General features: G+C 36.8%; 4 protein-coding genes across 4 annotated transcripts in view; 1 reads left to right on the plus strand and 3 right to left on the minus strand.

Annotated features, from left to right (window-relative positions):
* Positions 1–500, minus strand: part of LOC111496326 (rac-like GTP-binding protein 5) — a 3,322-nt gene extending 2,822 nt beyond the window's left edge. The window contains exon 1 of the mRNA XM_023146737.1: positions 39–500. Within this exon, the coding sequence (XP_023002505.1) occupies positions 39–137 (99 nt within the window). The 5' untranslated portion in view covers positions 138–500. The remainder of the gene's footprint in view (positions 1–38) is intronic.
* A 1,342-nt stretch (positions 501–1,842) lies between these two features.
* On the minus strand, positions 1,843–2,762 carry LOC111496332. Its single transcript, XM_023146746.1, has 2 exons — positions 2,749–2,762; positions 1,843–2,553 (listed from the first exon to the last, which is right to left on the minus strand). Exon 2 carries the CDS (start codon positions 2,533–2,535, stop codon positions 1,978–1,980), a length of 558 nt encoding a protein of 185 aa, XP_023002514.1. The 5' UTR covers positions 2,536–2,553; positions 2,749–2,762; the 3' UTR covers positions 1,843–1,977.
* Positions 2,763–5,930: 3,168 nt separating this feature from the next.
* LOC111496180 (synaptotagmin-2) lies at positions 5,931–10,548 on the plus strand. The gene is made up of 11 exons (XM_023146536.1): positions 5,931–6,370; positions 8,066–8,164; positions 8,244–8,418; positions 8,581–8,699; positions 8,772–8,873; positions 8,960–9,034; positions 9,114–9,190; positions 9,271–9,517; positions 9,621–9,971; positions 10,075–10,206; positions 10,289–10,548. Exons 1-11 carry the CDS (start codon positions 6,260–6,262, stop codon positions 10,418–10,420), a joined length of 1,620 nt encoding a protein of 539 aa, XP_023002304.1. The 5' UTR covers positions 5,931–6,259; the 3' UTR covers positions 10,421–10,548.
* Positions 10,549–11,741: 1,193 nt separating this feature from the next.
* Positions 11,742–16,593, minus strand: LOC111496145 (endoplasmin homolog). Its single transcript, XM_023146466.1, has 15 exons — positions 16,473–16,593; positions 16,147–16,267; positions 15,895–16,048; positions 15,727–15,807; positions 15,491–15,602; positions 15,282–15,408; positions 15,061–15,199; positions 14,408–14,525; positions 14,067–14,260; positions 13,754–13,969; positions 13,507–13,672; positions 13,263–13,407; positions 13,007–13,157; positions 12,405–12,809; positions 11,742–12,306 (listed from the first exon to the last, which is right to left on the minus strand). The coding sequence occupies exons 1-15, from the start codon at positions 16,537–16,539 to the stop codon at positions 12,055–12,057; spliced, it is 2,448 nt and encodes an 815-aa protein (XP_023002234.1). The 5' UTR covers positions 16,540–16,593; the 3' UTR covers positions 11,742–12,054.
* Positions 16,594–17,605: the final 1,012 nt, after the last annotated feature.

Genomic DNA, 17,605 nt, shown 5'->3' on the forward strand with positions numbered 1-17,605 from the left:
AAAAAAAAAAAAAAAAAAAAAAAATCAAACAAACTCACCGTGGGAAAGGTGTTACTCGTATAAGAAATCAACATACAGGTTTTACCCACAGCACCATCGCCCACCGTAACGCACTTTATAAACCTGGACGCACTCATCTCGAAGCACCAGATCTGTAACCCGAAAACTACAGTGGGTTGGTTGCTCAGAATCGATTGTTCATGAGATCATACAGAACAGAACAGAACGGAACGGAAGAGAAAGAACGAGAAAGTGAGAAAATCAACAGTATTCCATGAAAGAGTTTGGAATCAAGAGAACGAGGATCTGAATTCTTGAAAAGGGGAAATGGAAAATGCAGCGTGAGAGATCCCGAATTGCAGGAACAGAGAGAAAGAGAGAAAGAGAGAGAAGCGAAGAAGGGTTATTTTGAAAGGGGAAAGGAAATGAATTGCGGTTGAAGCGCTCGCCGGCCTTTCTCACCTTCTGCCACCTATAGCGCCTCCTCTTCTACCACACATACCCCCTTTCCCTTTTTTTTCTTTTAACCAAAAATAATAATAATACTAATAAAATAATCTTTTTTATTTATTTAATTTTAATTTTTTATTTTATGGGATAGGGTCTAGCTCCACTCCACCGTCCACCGTTCCCTAGTGACTAGCTCTAATATCATTCATAATGACCCATATTCTCCTCTTTGGGCGGCTTTCTCTACTGAGCTTCTTTAGACTTTAAAACACGTCTACTACTAAGGAGAAGTTTCCACACTCTTATACAAAATGCTTTGTTTCCGTCCCCACCAACCGATGTGTGATCTCACAATTTACCCGTTCAAAGGCATAACATCTTCGCTGACACACTGCCCAGTATCTGACTCTAATATTATTGGATATAGAATAATGGTGCGAATTAAAAGACAAGTTTAAATAAAAAAAATATTATTTTTTTAATTATTTGAAAATCATTAAAACTTTATTTCCATCTCAATTTTTTTAATTGTTATAAAAATATTAATAAAAAAATGTGATTTGAATATTTTTTAAATAATTGGAGAATATATTTAAACTTTTTTAAGGTAGAATAAAAAATAATTATAGAGGGTTAAATTATGTAATATTTTGAACATTTATTGGGTTATTTATTTATTTATTATGAATTTTAGATTGTTTAATTATGGTCTAAATTTAAAAAAATTATTATATTATTATTATTATTATTGAAAAATTAATGGAACGTGGCCAGCAACATTCTCGAGGTCATAGAATAGGAGTGCATTACTTTAATCTAAATATTTTAAATATTAATGCTATATCCATTGGAAACTGAATTATTAAGAATCCTTTTTATAATTATTTTAATTAATAATTCAAATCTTAATTAAAAAAAATGTGAAAATCACAATGAAATTTAATTCTTTTTAAGTAAATTTATGAATTTTTTAAAACGCTTATTTCTTTAGGTCTCACAAATTTAAAAATGGTTATTCTAATTTAGTTTTTTATTTTTTATTTTTAAAAATTAAATCTATCAATTACACCCTATCAGTACACAATCTCTCCCTAAACCGGTGAGTCATTGTTTTACTCTCTTGTTTGCATATATAACGTCTCTTTCAAAATCTCATTTTGCCCTTTTTTTCTAAAACTTCTTAAATTTGAGGCTAGAAACTTGAGCCTACGTTGCTTGGTCGTAGGCGACTAAGAACGAATTGGCTTAACTCACTTGTCGTTCGAAAGTGAGTGTCGTATAATCGTAAGTCCGCTGTTATCAAGAGTGCGATTGTGACAAGCTAGTAGATCTTATAATATGTCCGCTAATAATAATAATAAATTAAAAAAAAAAAAAAATAACCAAAAACGGTAGATTTTATTCTTCAAAGCTGTGTTTGTGGACCCCATTTCATAAAAACCCACGTGGCATACAAACAAGCAGCAAGAGATTTTTAACAGAAAAGCTGGGGAGTTAGCTAAACTAGACCACCAATTATGCTATACTTCATCGGAGGCGTAGAAGTCGCCGGAGATTGTTGGTGGCTCCGGTGTCAATTCCGGCAGCGGCTTCTACATTACAATTCAGCTTCCGCATCAGAGAGAAATTCGGAAGCGGCACGCTACTCGGCGGCGGCGAAACGCTAAACGCCGATCCAGAAAACTCAATCTCTGCCGCCACCCCCAAACTCCTGCTATCTTCCCACGGCCGCGGCGGCGGCGGCGGCAAACGTAATCCTAAAACTACCCATAAATCTTTAGGAACATGGCTCGGCTCCGGACCCAGTCGATTCGTGGAATCAACGATCAAAGCCTCCGCCGTCATCTCAACCGGCAGCTCTCTACATCGTTTAATTGATTTTGATTTCTTTGGAGCGAGAGATTGGTCTCTGAATCTCACACCCTTTGGGCCGCACGACGGCTGGGCTTCCGCCTCTGAAGGGGGAAATGATCGACGGGGCAAAGGGAAGCGAGGCGGTTGCCGACGGTGGCGACGGCGATGGCTATAAAACGTGACAGCCGGGGCGGCCGGGGAGAAATTATGGGGAATCAAAACCGCCTCCATTGCTACGAAGATCTGAACCTGAAGGATTCAAAACTCTTATCAAAAATCCCCAATTGAAGCGAAAATTCTCTGTTATAATTTACAGCAGAGCTAATAAAAAAATGGAATTTGTTTTTAAAAAATAGAAAAAATAGAAGCTATATATAAATATATATATATACACACATATATATATATAGATCGATCCAAAAGGAATTTCAGCAAGCCATTTACAGAGGAATTTGGGAGTTCTTTGTTAGAGAGAAGAATTAATGGAGTTTTTTATTCGGATTCGTCTCTTTATAGATCTTGTTGAATGCCAACGGCTACTTTTTTTTTTTTCTTTTTAATTATTTTAATTCTTAATTTACGACAGGATTTACACTGAGAGCCACCGTCTAGGTCGGTTTCCGTCAGTTTTAGTTATAGCCGTTGGACAAATTCTGACCGTTGATCTCATCTTATTCATTTTTCTTTTTTGCAGATGTGTTCCTTTAAATTAGTTGTTTTTTTGGGGTTAGATAATAAAAATGCATCCGGTAGAGAAGTCCACACTCTTATAAATAATGTTTTGTTCTATGTCTCATATTGATTAGGGACAGCCTTCTCACCGTTCCTCAATAAGAGGTGGATTTGGTGGCGGTCCCACATTGATCGGAGAAAGAAACAAGTGCCAACGATGACGGGAAACCTTCCCCTAACAAATGCATTTTAAAGCGTTACGGGAAAACAAGGAAAACCCAAATAAGACAATATTTGAAACCTTCCTCTAACAGACACGTTTTAAAGCATTGAGGGGAAGCCCGAAAGAAAAAGTCCAAAGAGGACAATATTATATTAACGTATTTAAAAAATACCTCAACTATTTTCTTTATATATTTTATTTTATTTAATTAACTTTTTTTTTTTTTTTGACACGTGAGAGCCACACGCTCACTTGAAGAAGATCGGGACTCCAACCCATCTTCAAAATATCTTGCACAACAAAAGATATTATTTGATACATAGACTTTTCGATATAATTTGAGCTAAAATTTGAATGGACAGTAATGAACTAATTTGCTTCTTGAACGATGTTTGGTCGTGTCACTCTCTTCAAAGACTATCTTCGATAATGTTCTTCAACAATGCTCCTTGAGCTGAAAGAGGTCGCAACATCCATAAATTTTTAAATAAATTTAAATTTTGACATTATAGTTTATAATATATATTTTAACTAAATGAATTTTACTCATTCAAAAAAAAGAAAATATATCAATTATGAATTTAATATTTACATTTTTTAATTTATTTCAAATACGATTTTAAACATTAAAAATATCTAAAAATGCTCGTGAGAACCTTCGATATTATATTTAATTTTGTGTTTAATAAGCCATTTAAACTTTATTTTTTTATTTATATAAATCAATAATTTATTAGATAGAAAGTTTAAAAAATTTGTCCAATTCAAACAATATATTAATATTTGTTATTTAACATTCTTTAAGGACCAAACTTTGTAATAAAAAATTAAAAAAAAATTATAAATTTTCATTTATTTTTTTAATTCAACGGATATAAAAATAGAAAATAAATAAATAATAAATACAAAATTAATTACATATTTAGCCTAATTTAAACAAAAAAAATAGAAAAAAAAATAAAGATAATGCATTTTTTTCATTAATAACGATGGGGTTGAAAAATTAGGATTATTTGTAATAAAGAAATTGTGGACCACGTCCATTCTCGCTGTCGGACAAAATTATAACGCCCACAAGACGACGTGTCGTCTACGTTTATAATTTTTATTAAAAAAAAACTTATTTAATAAAGACTGAAAATATTTTTAATTATTTACAACAATATCACACTTCATAATTGTCAAAATCAAAAAAATATGGTATCTTTATAGTGTTTGAGTGAGATATTCATATAATTCGATAACCCGATCAACCTGCATTACCTAACGTAAACCATAAAGACTGTGATGGGTTATAATTTGTTCGGTTTGGGTTGGGTTGGGTTGAATCTTTAGAAAATAAAAAATTCGGGTTAGTTTACAGGTAAAGATTTTTTGGTCGGGTCAACCTAACTAATCCGAAAATAGGGTTACAATCTAATCCTACCTTACCTTTAATTTTTTTGACGAATATTAAACATATTTTACGATATTAATTTGTTAATATTAATATTAATTCCATTTTCATTCATTAATAACAAATATCAATATTTTGTCGTAAAGAAATTTAGATGGTGACAACTTGATATGATATCAAGATATTAATAAACTACTTTGTCTCTTCCAATTATAATATTTTAAAAAATCAATATAATTATTGAATAAAATTAGAAATAAAAATAAAAATAAAAATTTAAACAAATATTTGTAGCTCTACGAGTCCGATGTTAACTAATTAGAAAGAATATCACGATTATATAAGTAAAAGAATATTTATTCATCATATTATGTTTTTTTAGAGTTAAAAGTGGATAAGAGATGTTCATATGACTCGATGACTCAAATAATTTGAACTAAAAGTTGGGTTGGGGTTTTTTTTTTTTTTTTTTTTCGGTTTAGGCTTCGTTGAATTTTTAAAAATTCGAAAAATTAGATCGATTCGCAGGATGACATTTAAGAAGGTTTGATTAATCCACTCCACCGTGTGAAAGTTATCTTATTTATAATCAAATAAATTACAATGATATAAGAATATGAAAATAATAATCAAATATAATATATATGGTAAGCTATAATTTATTACTAAATATCCTTAAAAACATTTTTTGTTGAGTCAATATTTTACGTTTGTAATTGATGTTATGATGTGTTGTGACTCTTAAATTTTTCATCCAATAATTTTTTAAATAATAATAATAAAAAAAAAACAGTTCGACAACCCAAGAAAATTATTCATAGGATAACATTTTTTCTTTGGGTTAACCCAACCAACAGAAAAATAAGGTTACAATTCAACCCATTATACTCTAATTTAAAAATTATTACAAAAATTAAAAATATTTGACTTTTTTACCAATGTTAGTGATATATTGTGACTCAATACTCGGTAGATACGGTATAATTTTTTTAAAATAATTCAAAAAAAGAACCATTTGACAACCTAACTTTCTGACACGGTTGAATTGAATTATGAACTCTATTCAGGTTACTCGAGTAACTAACTTAATCAAACTAAAATTTCGAGCTGATTCAAATGAGTTTCCCGTGGACTTTTCGGTATAAAAATTGAAACGAGCAGTAACAAGACAAAGATAAAGATAAAGAGTGGATTTTTACTTTGTTTGGGAGTCAAATGGGAAGGTTACTAAATTGGAACATTTACTTTCTTTCCCCAAAAAAAAAAAAAAAAACATAAATGCCATTACCACTGAAACGAGCAGTAACAGAAAGAAATCGGATTGAGCCGTTACATCTCTTCACTCCCCATTGACCGAATTACCGACACACCCACGCGCTTCTTCCGCGTCTCAAGCCCCGTTTCCTTCCATCCAATGCCCCCATCACTATGCCGCCTGCCTCTGGTTGTAGTCGAATAAATGCTCCTTTATTACTCTTCCGATTCTTCCATTTCCTCTCCGATTTTATCCTTTCCTCCATTTCCCTCTTGTAATCATAACTTCAACAGATCGGCAATTCCTCTTTTGGGAAATCAATTAATCGCCTCTCTCTGTAATGGAGATACTCTTTAAAGGGGTTGTTTATTTTGCTCTGTTTTGATCTATTCTTCCTCTTTGATTCCAGATGGGGTTGCTTAGTAGTGTAATGGGTTTCTTTGGATTTGGCTTGGGAACTTCGATTGGGCTTGTGGCTGGATATTATATGTTCATCTATTTTCAGCCGTCCGATGTCAAGGTTTGATTCTTTTTGCACTTTTTGTTGTTTTTGTTTGTGGGTTATCTTATGTTCTTTTGTGTTGAAATCTTGGTCTGATTGCATTGGTTGTGGGGGGTTTTCCTGTTGGTGATTTGATGAGTTTGGGGGGGTTTAGATAGGATAGACGTAAGTTGTGAGATCCCACGTCGATTGGAGAGAAGAATGATGCATTCTTTATAATGGTGTGGAAACCTCTCCGTAGTAGTAAGGGGAAGTTTGAGAGGAAAAGCCCAGGACAATATCTACTAGTGGTGGGGTTGGGTTGTTATAAATGGTATTAGAGTAAGATACCGAGCAGTGTGTCAATGAGGATGTTGGGATGTGAAGGGGTGGATTGTGAGATCTTACATTGGTTGGAGAGGGGAACGAAACATTCTTTACAAGGGTGTGGAAACCTCTCCCTAACAGTAGGGGAAGCCCAAAGAGGACAATATCTACTCACAGTAGGCTTGGGCTGTTACAAATGGTATCAGAGGATACCAGGCGGTGTGCTAACGAGGACGTTGGGCCTCGAAAGGGGGTGAGGGGGTGAATTGTGAGATCCCATATCGATTGGAGAGGGGAATGAGTGTGAACGAGGACGTTGGGCCTCGAAAAGGGGTGGATTGTAAGATCCCACATTGGTTGGAGAGGAAAAAGAAGCATTCTTTATAAGGGTGTGGAAACCTCTCCCTAGTAGTTAGGGGAAGCTCGAGAGGGAAAGTCCAAAGAGGACAATATCTGCTAGTAGTGGACTTGGGTTGTTACAAATGGTATTAGAGTCAGACACTGAGCGGTGTGTCAATAAGGACGTTGGGCTGTGAAGGGGTGGATTGTGAGATCTCACATTGGTTGAAGAGGGGAACGAAACATTCTTTATAAGGGTGTGGAAACTTCTCCTTGGTTGATGTGTTTTAAATACCTTTGGGGAAGCCCAAGAGGACAATATCTGCTAACAATAGGCTTGGCTGTTATAGATGGTATAAGAGGACACCAGACAGTGTGCCAGCAAGGACGTTGGGCCTAGAAAGAGGGTGGATTGTGAGATCCCACATTGATTGGAGAGAGGAATGAGTGTGAGCGAGAACGTTCGGCCTCGAAAAGGGGTGGTGGATTGTGAGATCCCACATTGATTGGAGAGAGGAATGAGTGTGAGCGAGAACGTTCGGCCTCGAAAAGGGGTGGATTGTGAGATCCCACGTTGGTTAGAGAGGAAAATGAAGCATTCTTTATAAGAGTGTGGAAACCTCTCCCTATTAGATGCGTTTTAAAAATCTTGAGAGAAAGCTCAAAAAAGACAATATCTGCTAACAATGAGCTTGGGTTGTTATAAATGGTATAAGAGCACATCAGGCAGTGTGCTAGCGAGGACGTTGGACCTTGAAAGGGGGTGGATTGTGAGATCCCACATCGGTTGGAGAGGGAACGAAACATTTCTTACAAGGATATGGAAACCTCTCCTTTGTAGACGTGTTTTAAAATCGTGAGGCTAATAATGATACATAACGGACCAAAACAGACAATATCTGTTAGCGGTGGACTTAGGCGGATACAATTTCTCTCAATTTAGCTAGGGAAATTGACTAGAACGTATTGATCTCTAGAGTCGAGTAGTTTTAACATGTAAAACTTATCGCTACAGAAAATTGTAGCACGTCCGCGTCGTTCATATTCTCTTGGTTGTTATCGTTTCAGGATCCGATCGTTCGCCCTTTGGTCGAACAAGATTCAAGCTCATTGTCACGGATGATGCCAGAAATCCCTCTATGGGTGAAAAATCCCGATTACGATCGCGTACGTCACCATTTCGTTCCTGTTAGAATACGAATCCATATCGATTCATTGTTTATGTGTAGTAACACTTTTCTTGTAGATTGACTGGCTCAACAAATTCCTTGAAACTATGTGGCCTTACTTAGACAAGGCTATATGCAAGACAGTGAAGAACATAGCAAAGCCTATCATTGCAGAACAAATTCCAAAGTACAAAATCGACGCCGTTGATTTCGACACGCTTACGTTGGGCTCTCTACCACCCACGTTTCAAGGTAAGCTCGTCTCCCGCTCCCTCTTTGAGTGTACTGTCAAGTGATTGATCGATACTCGACATAGCACCTGGCTATGACTTTGATGATACTCATGTTGATCAAAGTATATTGTTTTCGGGGACTAATTGATGGATCACGCTCTATGATGAATTTACGAATCAGGAATGAAAGTTTATACGACCGACGATAAAGAGCTGATCATGGAACCATGTATGAAGTGGGCAGGAAACCCGAACATTACTGTTTCAGTGAAAGCGTTCGGATTGAAAGCAACAGTTCAGGTTGTGTTTTTTAAGTTAACTTCGATGATCTCGGTGATATCTATATATATCTGACACGGTCTCGACGTTCAGGTGATTGATTTGCAAGTATTTGTCGTTCCACGTATAACCTTGAAGCCTTTGGTCCCGACATTTCCTTGCTTCGCGAAAATATTTGTGTCTCTCATGGAGAAGGTGCGATAACTAGTTCATATTCACGTCTCGTTTCAATTGTTGATCATCTACTTATTTCTCGTTTATAATGTCGACTGATTATGCAGCCCCATGTCGATTTTGGACTGAAATTGTTCGGTGCAGACACGATGGCCATCCCGGGGCTGTATAGGTTTGTTCAGGTACACAATATTCCGTATCTAGGCGCTCGAAACAACGTATCTGATTCGAATAAATGAAAACTCTTTCGGTTTATGGCAGGAAACTATAAAAGACCAAGTCGCGAATATGTATCTATGGCCGAAGACCCTCGAGGTGCCGATAATGGATCCAGTGAAGTAAGTTCTGTTGGCGTCGTTGTTTCGTATTATGATTATGTCGATGCATTTCGTGTCGTGATTCGTTTAATCTGTGTTAGAGCCATGAAGAAACCTGTTGGCATCCTTCATGTGAAGGTTTTAAAGGCATTGAAGCTTAAAAAGAAAGATCTATTTGGGGCATCTGATCCTTATTTAAAACTGAAGCTCACTGAAGACAAGCTTCCTTCCAAGAAAACGACCGTGAAACCGAGTAATTTGAACCCGGAATGGAACGAGGAGTTTACGTTCGTTGTGAAAGATCCCGAGTCACAAGCTTTAGAACTGGTTCTTTACGATTGGGAGAAGGTACTTTAGCTAAATAGTCGATAGTCGTTAGAGACGTTTTGTAGCTTAGCGAACTTATTTGATTTTCTCGTGTTCGCGTCACATGTTTTATGTTTCGTCTTAGGTTGGCAAGCATGATAAGATGGGGATGAACGTTGTTCCATTGAAAGAACTTACACCCGACGAGTCGAAGGAGTTTACTCTCGAGGTATTGAAAAATATGGATCCTAACGATACACAAAACGAGAAGTCGAGAGGGCAGCTTGTCGTGGAATTGTTGTACAAACCTTTTAAAGACGATGAAGCTCCAAAAGATGTCGAGTACGAGAATGCAGTACAAAAGGCTCCTGATGGAACGCCGGAAGGCGGTGGTTTGCTGGTCGTTATGATCCATCAAGCTGAAGATGTCGAAGGGAAGCATCATACGAACCCCTATGTTCGGTTACTTTTCCGAGGAGAAGAGAAACGAACTAAGGTAACGTTGCCCGCTTGTCAATATCGAAACGATCGATACTATATAATGTGTACAAAAATGAGTTCCCGCAATGATGGTTCGACTCGATTTGGCACGAATGCAGCATGTTAAGAAGAATCGGGATCCGAGATGGGACGAGGAGTTTCAGTTCATGCTCGAGGAGCCACCTGTGAACGATCGGATCCATGTCGAAGTACTGAGTGCATCTTCGAGGATAGGCCTGCTTCACCCGAAGGTATACACACACGTGCAACACACATGCACGTTTTTTCTCGATTGTTGGTTATGTACTGAAATTTGAAAGCTGTTATGATCAGGAAAGTTTGGGCTACGTGGACATAAACCTATCCGATGTCGTGTCGAACAAAAGGATTAACGCTAAGTATCATCTAATAGACTCGAAGAACGGTCGGGTCCAGATCGAGCTACAATGGAGAACTTCATCATAGGCTAGTGATTATTAAGCTACTAGTGATTGTTGTTTAATTAATGAAATGTTGATATGTTATGGGTTTATTTGTATTTGATCCAAACAGAGATTCAATAATATCATGCATTTATGCTTTTCTTGCATAAACAAAAAAAATTCAGTTATTATCTTAATTTTTTATAATAATTTCATTTTTTAGTTTTGTTTTTAAATTTATATTTGTTTTAACAAAAACAAAATTAACTTTTTAAAATAGCTCTATTTTATAATTATTTTAAAATTTTAAGTTTATAAACATCTCTACCACCTATTTATTAGCTTCTTATGAATTAAGTTTCTAGTAGATTTATCAGGAAAAGCTCAAAAGGACAGCTAACAGTGGGCCTGAATCGTTACAAATGGTATTACGACATATCAATCTTCTCAATCTTCTCACTCTTCTCTCACTCTTCCCTGAACGAGTAGATATGAGGCGGTGTGCTAGTAAGGACACAAGCCCCAAAGGAGGTAGATTTGGTGGAGTCCCACATCGATTGGATGAAGGGACGAGTGCCAGCGAGGATGCTGGGCCCCAAAGAGAGGGGTGAGCGAGAATACTTGACATGTTGAGAAATGATGGCAATTAAGACTTCATATACAAACTTGTTCATCAATAAATGATTAGCTTTTTGTTATAGTTTTTGGTTGGTTCATGTGACAAGCATTCAACTCAATACTCAATTTTACTTTCAAAATACACTTTCAAAGAAATAAAGAAAGGTTGGTGAGGCCACTCAATGAGCTATAAAGTTTACTCATATTTTCTTGTAATTTTAATGAAAAAAAAATTATTATTTGTGGAAGATTTGAAGTGATTTTAAAATTTGTTTAGTATATTTTTAATTTTTTCTCCAACTTGTACTAATTTTTTTTTTTTTACGAGCCTCGAGGTCTAATAAGTATGAAATCCTCAACTCAAACCTTTCGACTATAACTATACCCGAGATGTGATTTGATGGTACTTTTTCATAACATTTATATTTTCTTTATGGAGTACTATTTGTTCTCTCTTTCATTTTAAATAATTTTAGTAATTAGTCTAAAGTGAATTCGTGATTAAACTTGAAATGAGATCTCAAGAGAGTCGTATCACAATCGCACTTTGATGGCAACAAAATTCCAATTGTGCAGCACTCACTTCTCAGCAACAAGTGAATTAAGCCTATTTGCTCTGCTCAAGCCTCTAACTCCAATTCAAGAAAGTTTTAGATAACGGAACAGAAATTTCAATTAAAATTAGAGTTTTATGGAAAAAGCAAGTAAAAAATCAAACATAGTCAAGATTAATGCGTTTATAAAGATTGCTCAAGAACATGCTTTCAAAATTTGTTCATACCATTCTCCATGGACATCCCACAAAACATCAATCGCCATCAGAAATATGACACGACGCAAGAACAAATGTAGAGAAAGGCAACCGGAGAAAGAACCAAATTATCTAAGAGAAAATTCCTAACTTAAAAAGCGTTAAAAGTAAAATCTCTAATCAAAAGCCATGCCAACAACTTCTGTTTATCCCAGAAACTTATTCGACTTTGAGACGCCAAATAAAGAGCCTGACAATGAAGAACAAGAGTTAGCAAGCTCTACGCTGGTGATGTCCAACTTATCAATCTACAACTCGTCCTTTACGGGCTTGTCTTCTGCTTCAGTTTCGGACTTGTCCTCAGCTTCCTTCGAGGCAGTCTCAACCTCGACCTCGGCTTCATCTTCCTCCTCCACAGCTGCGTCAGGACTGATGTCTAAGCTAGTCTTCACCGTGTCGTAGATTTGGGCGGCAAAGTCCTTGGGATCACTGAGAATAAATCCACTTTCTAGAAGAGCTGTTTGGTACATCAGTTTTGCAGCCTTCTTTGCGCCCTCATCCTGTTTAGAAGCAATTCGATCAACTTAACAAATATGTTCATGTCATTATCAGAACTAGAGATCTATCAATGTTGATCCAACGTAAATTTATGGCATACCTCTGGATCCCTGACTATTTTCTCACGAAGATCCTTGATGATGGGGTGCCTCGGGTTGATTTCGAGTACCCTCTTACCGCGCATGTATGCTTGCTTGTTAGCATCTGATAGGGTTTGAGACTGCATGATCCTTTCCATGTTAGCGCTCCATCCATACTTTGATGTCACAACCACACAAGGTGTGTTGTCCAATCGATTTGAAACTTTCACATCATCAACATTGTCGAAAGAAAGGTGAGTCTTCCACCACTTAGTAAGATCCTTGAAGGATTCCTTCAGCTCCTTGTCCTTTGAGTCTTTGCCAAGTTTGAGACCCTCCTTTGATACGTTTTGGAATTTTTTGTCTTCGTAGTCCATGAGATATTGCATCAAGTACTCATCCACTGGGTCTGTGAAAAAGATGACCTGCGAAGAGAACAAAATTAGAGGCAGGAAAGTAATGAATGGAAAATAACAGAAAATAAAAACAAAATAAGGAGAATGTGTCAAAAATTAAATGCCAGTTCAAATCTGGTTCTTGGCACATCATGTATGTATTTGTATGCGTATCTATTCGTAGATTCATTATGAAAAAGAATAAAAAACCCAGAACAAAAATTCACCTCATAGTTCTTCTTCTTAAGTCGCTCAAGAAATGGGGATTTCTCCAACTGCTCCTTGCTTGATCCAGTAATGTAAAAGATATCCTTTTGTCCTGATTTCATTCTTGAGATGTATTGATCCAATGAAGTCAATTTTCCATCCGACTTGGTACTGCAAGAGAGTTCGTCCAGGTTATTAATCAGAGAAGTATCTCAATGAGGTAGAATAGAATAAAGAAACCCAGGAATGAACTGAAATCGAAACAAACACAAGTACCTTTCAAATCGGAGCAGTTTTGCAAGACGGTTTCTGTTAGTTGCATCCTCAATAATACCCAGTTTGATTGATTTACCAAACTCGTTCCAGAATCGAGTATATTGGCCTTTCTTCTCATCATCATCACCACTACTCTTCTGAGCATCTACTTGTCAATGAAGGTTTCAAGTTAATCAAATAAGACATAGAATAATAAAATCAATGTCTTAATAGCATCATCCAGATTCAAATTCTTAAGGTGTACCTTTCTTCTCCTTGTCACTGGACTCATCAGGATCCTCTTCAGCAATTTTACGGATCATGTCAAGGGCCTTGCGGATGAGTTTCTTCTTTATTGTCTTCAAGCTGCTGTGTTGTTGGAGCATTTCTCGTGAAACGTTGAGAGGCAGAGTATCAGAATCAACAAGACCCTGCAGAGAATGAAAAGTATAAGAAAAATCCACAAATTAAGTCGGACATCTTTTTATCGAACTACTTGACCACTCATTTACCAGCAGAAAGCTCAAATACTTCGGCAGGAGCTCATCGAACTCGTCTGAGATGAAAACCCTTCGAACATACAACTTCAAGTTGGATTTTTTGCTGTTGTAATAGCTCTCGTATAGATCATGAGGAGCCTTAGGAGGCACAAACAGAACAGCTTTGAACTCAACATCACCTTCAGCATTAAAGTGACTCCATGCCATTGGCTTGTCATCACTAAAATCCTGCAACGTGACGCCAACTTAATTAGATTTGGAACCCAGATATTAAAGCTTCAAGTGCTTCAATATTTTTTCGCTGCTAGCAAACTAGGACAATTACCTTAGCAAGAGAATGGTAGAATTTAGTATACTCTTCTTCTGTCACCTCCTTAGGACTCCGCAGCCATATGGCTTTCACATCATTCAAAAGCTCCCATTCATAAGTTGTTTCTTTGACTTTCTTTGTCTTCGGCTTTTCAGAATCTTCATCTTCACTCTTTTCTGCATCATCTTCTTCTTCCGAACTGGTTTCAGCTGTTTTTTATGTCAAAGAAGCAGTTCTTTATAACAAATAAAATGTAATGAGAACGATTAAAACCATGAACAATGGACAGTTTTTTTTTTGGACCACGAAGGAAGTTATATAAGCATATCCAATTCAACATCCAAGATAATACATACGTGATTCTTCTCCGTCATTGGATTCATCCTCATCTGCAGGAACCTCGACGTCAATCTCTTTGCTTCCCCAGATATAAATAGGGAAGTTGATAAATTCTGAATATCTCTTCACCAAATCCTATATAGACAATGACCACAACCCATTTAGTTCAAATTGTTGGAAAAATATCGAAGAAAATACCAAACCAGAATACGCTTTTCAGACAAATTTTATCCAACCAGTAAACAGATTATCGATCAAGTTCGTTAAAAATCGAACAATGCACAAGAGGGTCATCAGAAGGAAAAACAAACTGCTTGTTGCAAAAGGTAGTGGAGGATAAGTAAAAAGAAGTTCTAACAGTTCCCAGTGAGAGAAAAAATCAATTACCAGCTGAAATGTGTCAAAGCATAATAAATAAGTAGATCCAAAATAAACACACTTGCAAATAACCCAAGTGAACCAAGTAAAGACCAAGCCTCTTCCATGCAGACAGAAAACAATGTAGGTTTCGGTATTGGGAGGTAAATTGAGCGATTTTATCTCCGTAGGCTCTCAATCACAAAATTTATTATTCCAGGTGAATAAAAGATCTAGGGCGTCTTTTCATGTTCAATATGAGGATCAAATCACTAACGAACAATAAAGCAGGTAATGAGAAAAGAAAATTTACTTTCAGTTTGCCCTCCTCCAAGTATTCTTGAGCTTCATCTCTAAGGTGTAGTCTAATTTCAGTTCCACGGCCTAAAGGTTCGTTCCAAGTATCTTCAGAGATTGCGAATGCTCCATCAGCCTTGGATTCCCACACATGTCTGAAAACAAGGAAAAGTTTAACATACAATAACTCCTACCAACGCAAGCAAACACATGAAAATAATAACGAGAATTGCTCACTGTTTGTCATCATTGTGTTTGCTAATCACTTCAACGTAGTCAGCCACAAGGTACACGGAGTAGAAACCCACTCCAAATTGCCCAATTAGATTGAGATCTCCGCTTGTCTGCATTTTTTCCACGAATGCTGCACATTGAGATAACCAGTTCAGTATCTTTCACAATTCACCTGTCGAGGTTTGTACGATAAACTTCTATATTAGAAGTACCTGAAGTCCCAGATTTTGCAATGGTTCCCAAGTTCTTAACTAAATCCTCTTTTGTCATACCAATACCTCTGTCGCGAATCGATAGGACTTTGTTCTCCTTGTCCAACTTAATCTGCGTTGTTTCATTCATGGCCAACAATATAAGTACGCCAATCCATCGACTAGAACATGTAAATTTTTTCAACCAGCTAATTAGAAAACAAATGTCCAAGTCTTAGCATGATGGTCGAACTTACTTGAATCTCAAGCTTTGAGTTGTCGCCCTCACCCAATATCTCTTTATCAGTCAGGGAGAGGAACCTAATCTTATCCAACGCCTGAAATACAAATATGCAGTCGGTCATAATCAATCTCAAATTTCAAGACTAGATCTAATGAAGTAGGACGAGTCACAGTGAACTTACATCAGAAGCGTTGGAGATCAATTCTCGTAGGAAAATGTCTTTGTTACTATATAAGGAATTGATAATGATGTCCATGAGACGAGACACCTCGGCTTGGAACTCAAATTTCTCCGCGCTGCTGCGAAGAGATCTCTTCGAGATAGACTCCGACTCCCTGCAACCACAATTCGATGGAAAATACGTCATAAACTTTCCTAAACAGGGCGAATCTATGGTGAACGTGTGTATCAACAGGATTAGATATTCACGAACCTCTTGACAACATCAGAATCAGTAGAGAGACCATGTGGAACGGCCCCGATTTTTTCCTCAACCTTCGGTGGATCTACAACCTCGTCAGCGTCACCATCGGCCTTGGCATGAAATCTAGGACCTAAACACCCAAAAACGAGAGAAACATAATGAAAAAATATCAACACAAATTTCACAGTCCAAAAAGAGCTCAAATCTCGTCCAAATTTCTTCCCGAGCCTCAGAAATGAAATCCTCAAACATCGATAATAACATAATGCAAGAAACATTCGATGCGCATTTCAACAAACAAATCAAAATGGCTCAAATAAGAATCGAAATCACACCTTGATCCGGTACGAGAGAGAGAAAACAAAGAAGGAGAAGAGCAGAAGCAATCGTCCACTTCCTCATGGTTCTTGCAAACCTTCCAGCAGCTACTTCGATCACTGATCTGGTTTCTTGACGAGCTAGCGGTATTTATATAGGTCTATTGATCTACGTTGCCAGCTTGGCGAATCGAACGGTAGATATTTCTAGAATGAAACGTGGCGAAGTGTTATTGGACCATATTTGTTTGCTTGACGTGGCCAAATTTCCAATACTGACCCCCACGGATGACCTGAGAAGTGAGAAGTGGAAGTCTTCTTAACGATCTTTAACAGGCTATGCTAAGCTGACGTGGAGAATCTGACGGCTGTGACTGCTCTGTTTACACGTGGCTGAATGTTATTGGGTTTATTTTTTGTTCTTGACGTGGTAACACGGTGTTCCCCGAAGGATACGTTGGGAATTTGCCATTTTTTTAAGAAGATTTTTTCAAACCATTTTTAAAAATTAAAAAAAAAAAACAAAAAACTTTTAAAAAGTTCAATTTAAATATATCCATTAATTATTAAGGTTTTTTTTTTTTTTTTTGGCTTTTATATTATATTATTTATTATTATATATTTTTTTTATGATAATAGTGTTCGCTCTTAGAATAATTAGGTAATGTGGTCATGTCGTATGAGATAAATATTGGCATGGGGTGTGAGATCCTGAGTCGGGGAGAGAGGAATGAAACATTTATTATAAGAATGTGAAAACTCTCCCTTAATATACACGTTTTAAAATCGTGAGGTTGACGATGGTACGTAACAAGGCGAAATGGACAGTATCTACTAGCGATGGTTTTGGTTGTTACAAATGGTATAAGAGCTAGACACGGGGCGGTGTGTTAGGAAGGATACTTGTAACGACCCAAATCCATCACTAGCAGATATTGTTCTCTTTGGGCTTTCCCTGTCGGGCTTCCGCTTTAAAACGCTTTTGTTAAGGGAAGGTTTCCACACCCTTATAAACCCCTTAGTGATTTGTTATTCTTCCCAACCAATGTGGAACATCACACAATACTGGCCCTTAAGGGGTTGCCTTTTGAGATTCGTGTGGAAACATCTTCTTAATAGACGAGAGGAGAATAAAATATTCATTAATAAAT

Source organism: Cucurbita maxima, unplaced genomic scaffold (genome assembly GCF_002738345.1).
Source record: "Cucurbita maxima cultivar Rimu unplaced genomic scaffold, Cmax_1.0 Cma_Scf00022, whole genome shotgun sequence".
Taxonomy (NCBI): domain Eukaryota; kingdom Viridiplantae; phylum Streptophyta; class Magnoliopsida; order Cucurbitales; family Cucurbitaceae; genus Cucurbita; species Cucurbita maxima.

Excerpts from the sequence above, each read along its gene's own strand:
- LOC111496332 (XM_023146746.1), bottom strand. The coding sequence starts at position 2,535 with ATGGAGGCGGTTTTGATTCCCCATAATTTCTCCCCGGCCGCCCCGGCT.
- LOC111496180 (XM_023146536.1), top strand. The coding sequence starts at position 6,260 with ATGGGGTTGCTTAGTAGTGTAATGGGTTTCTTTGGATTTGGCTTGGGA. Across the intron at positions 9,972-10,074 it reads GAGAAGAGAAACGAACTAAG|CATGTTAAGAAGAATCGGGA; the intron begins GTAACGTTGCCC and ends GCACGAATGCAG. Across the intron at positions 10,207-10,288 it reads TAGGCCTGCTTCACCCGAAG|GAAAGTTTGGGCTACGTGGA; the intron begins GTATACACACAC and ends TGTTATGATCAG.
- LOC111496145 (XM_023146466.1), bottom strand. The coding sequence starts at position 16,539 with ATGAGGAAGTGGACGATTGCTTCTGCTCTTCTCCTTCTTTGTTTTCTC. Across the intron at positions 15,409-15,490 it reads TGCAAAATCTGGGACTTCAG|CATTCGTGGAAAAAATGCAG; the intron begins GTACTTCTAATA and ends CTCAATGTGCAG. Across the intron at positions 15,200-15,281 it reads AAACACAATGATGACAAACA|ACATGTGTGGGAATCCAAGG; the intron begins GTGAGCAATTCT and ends CCTTGTTTTCAG.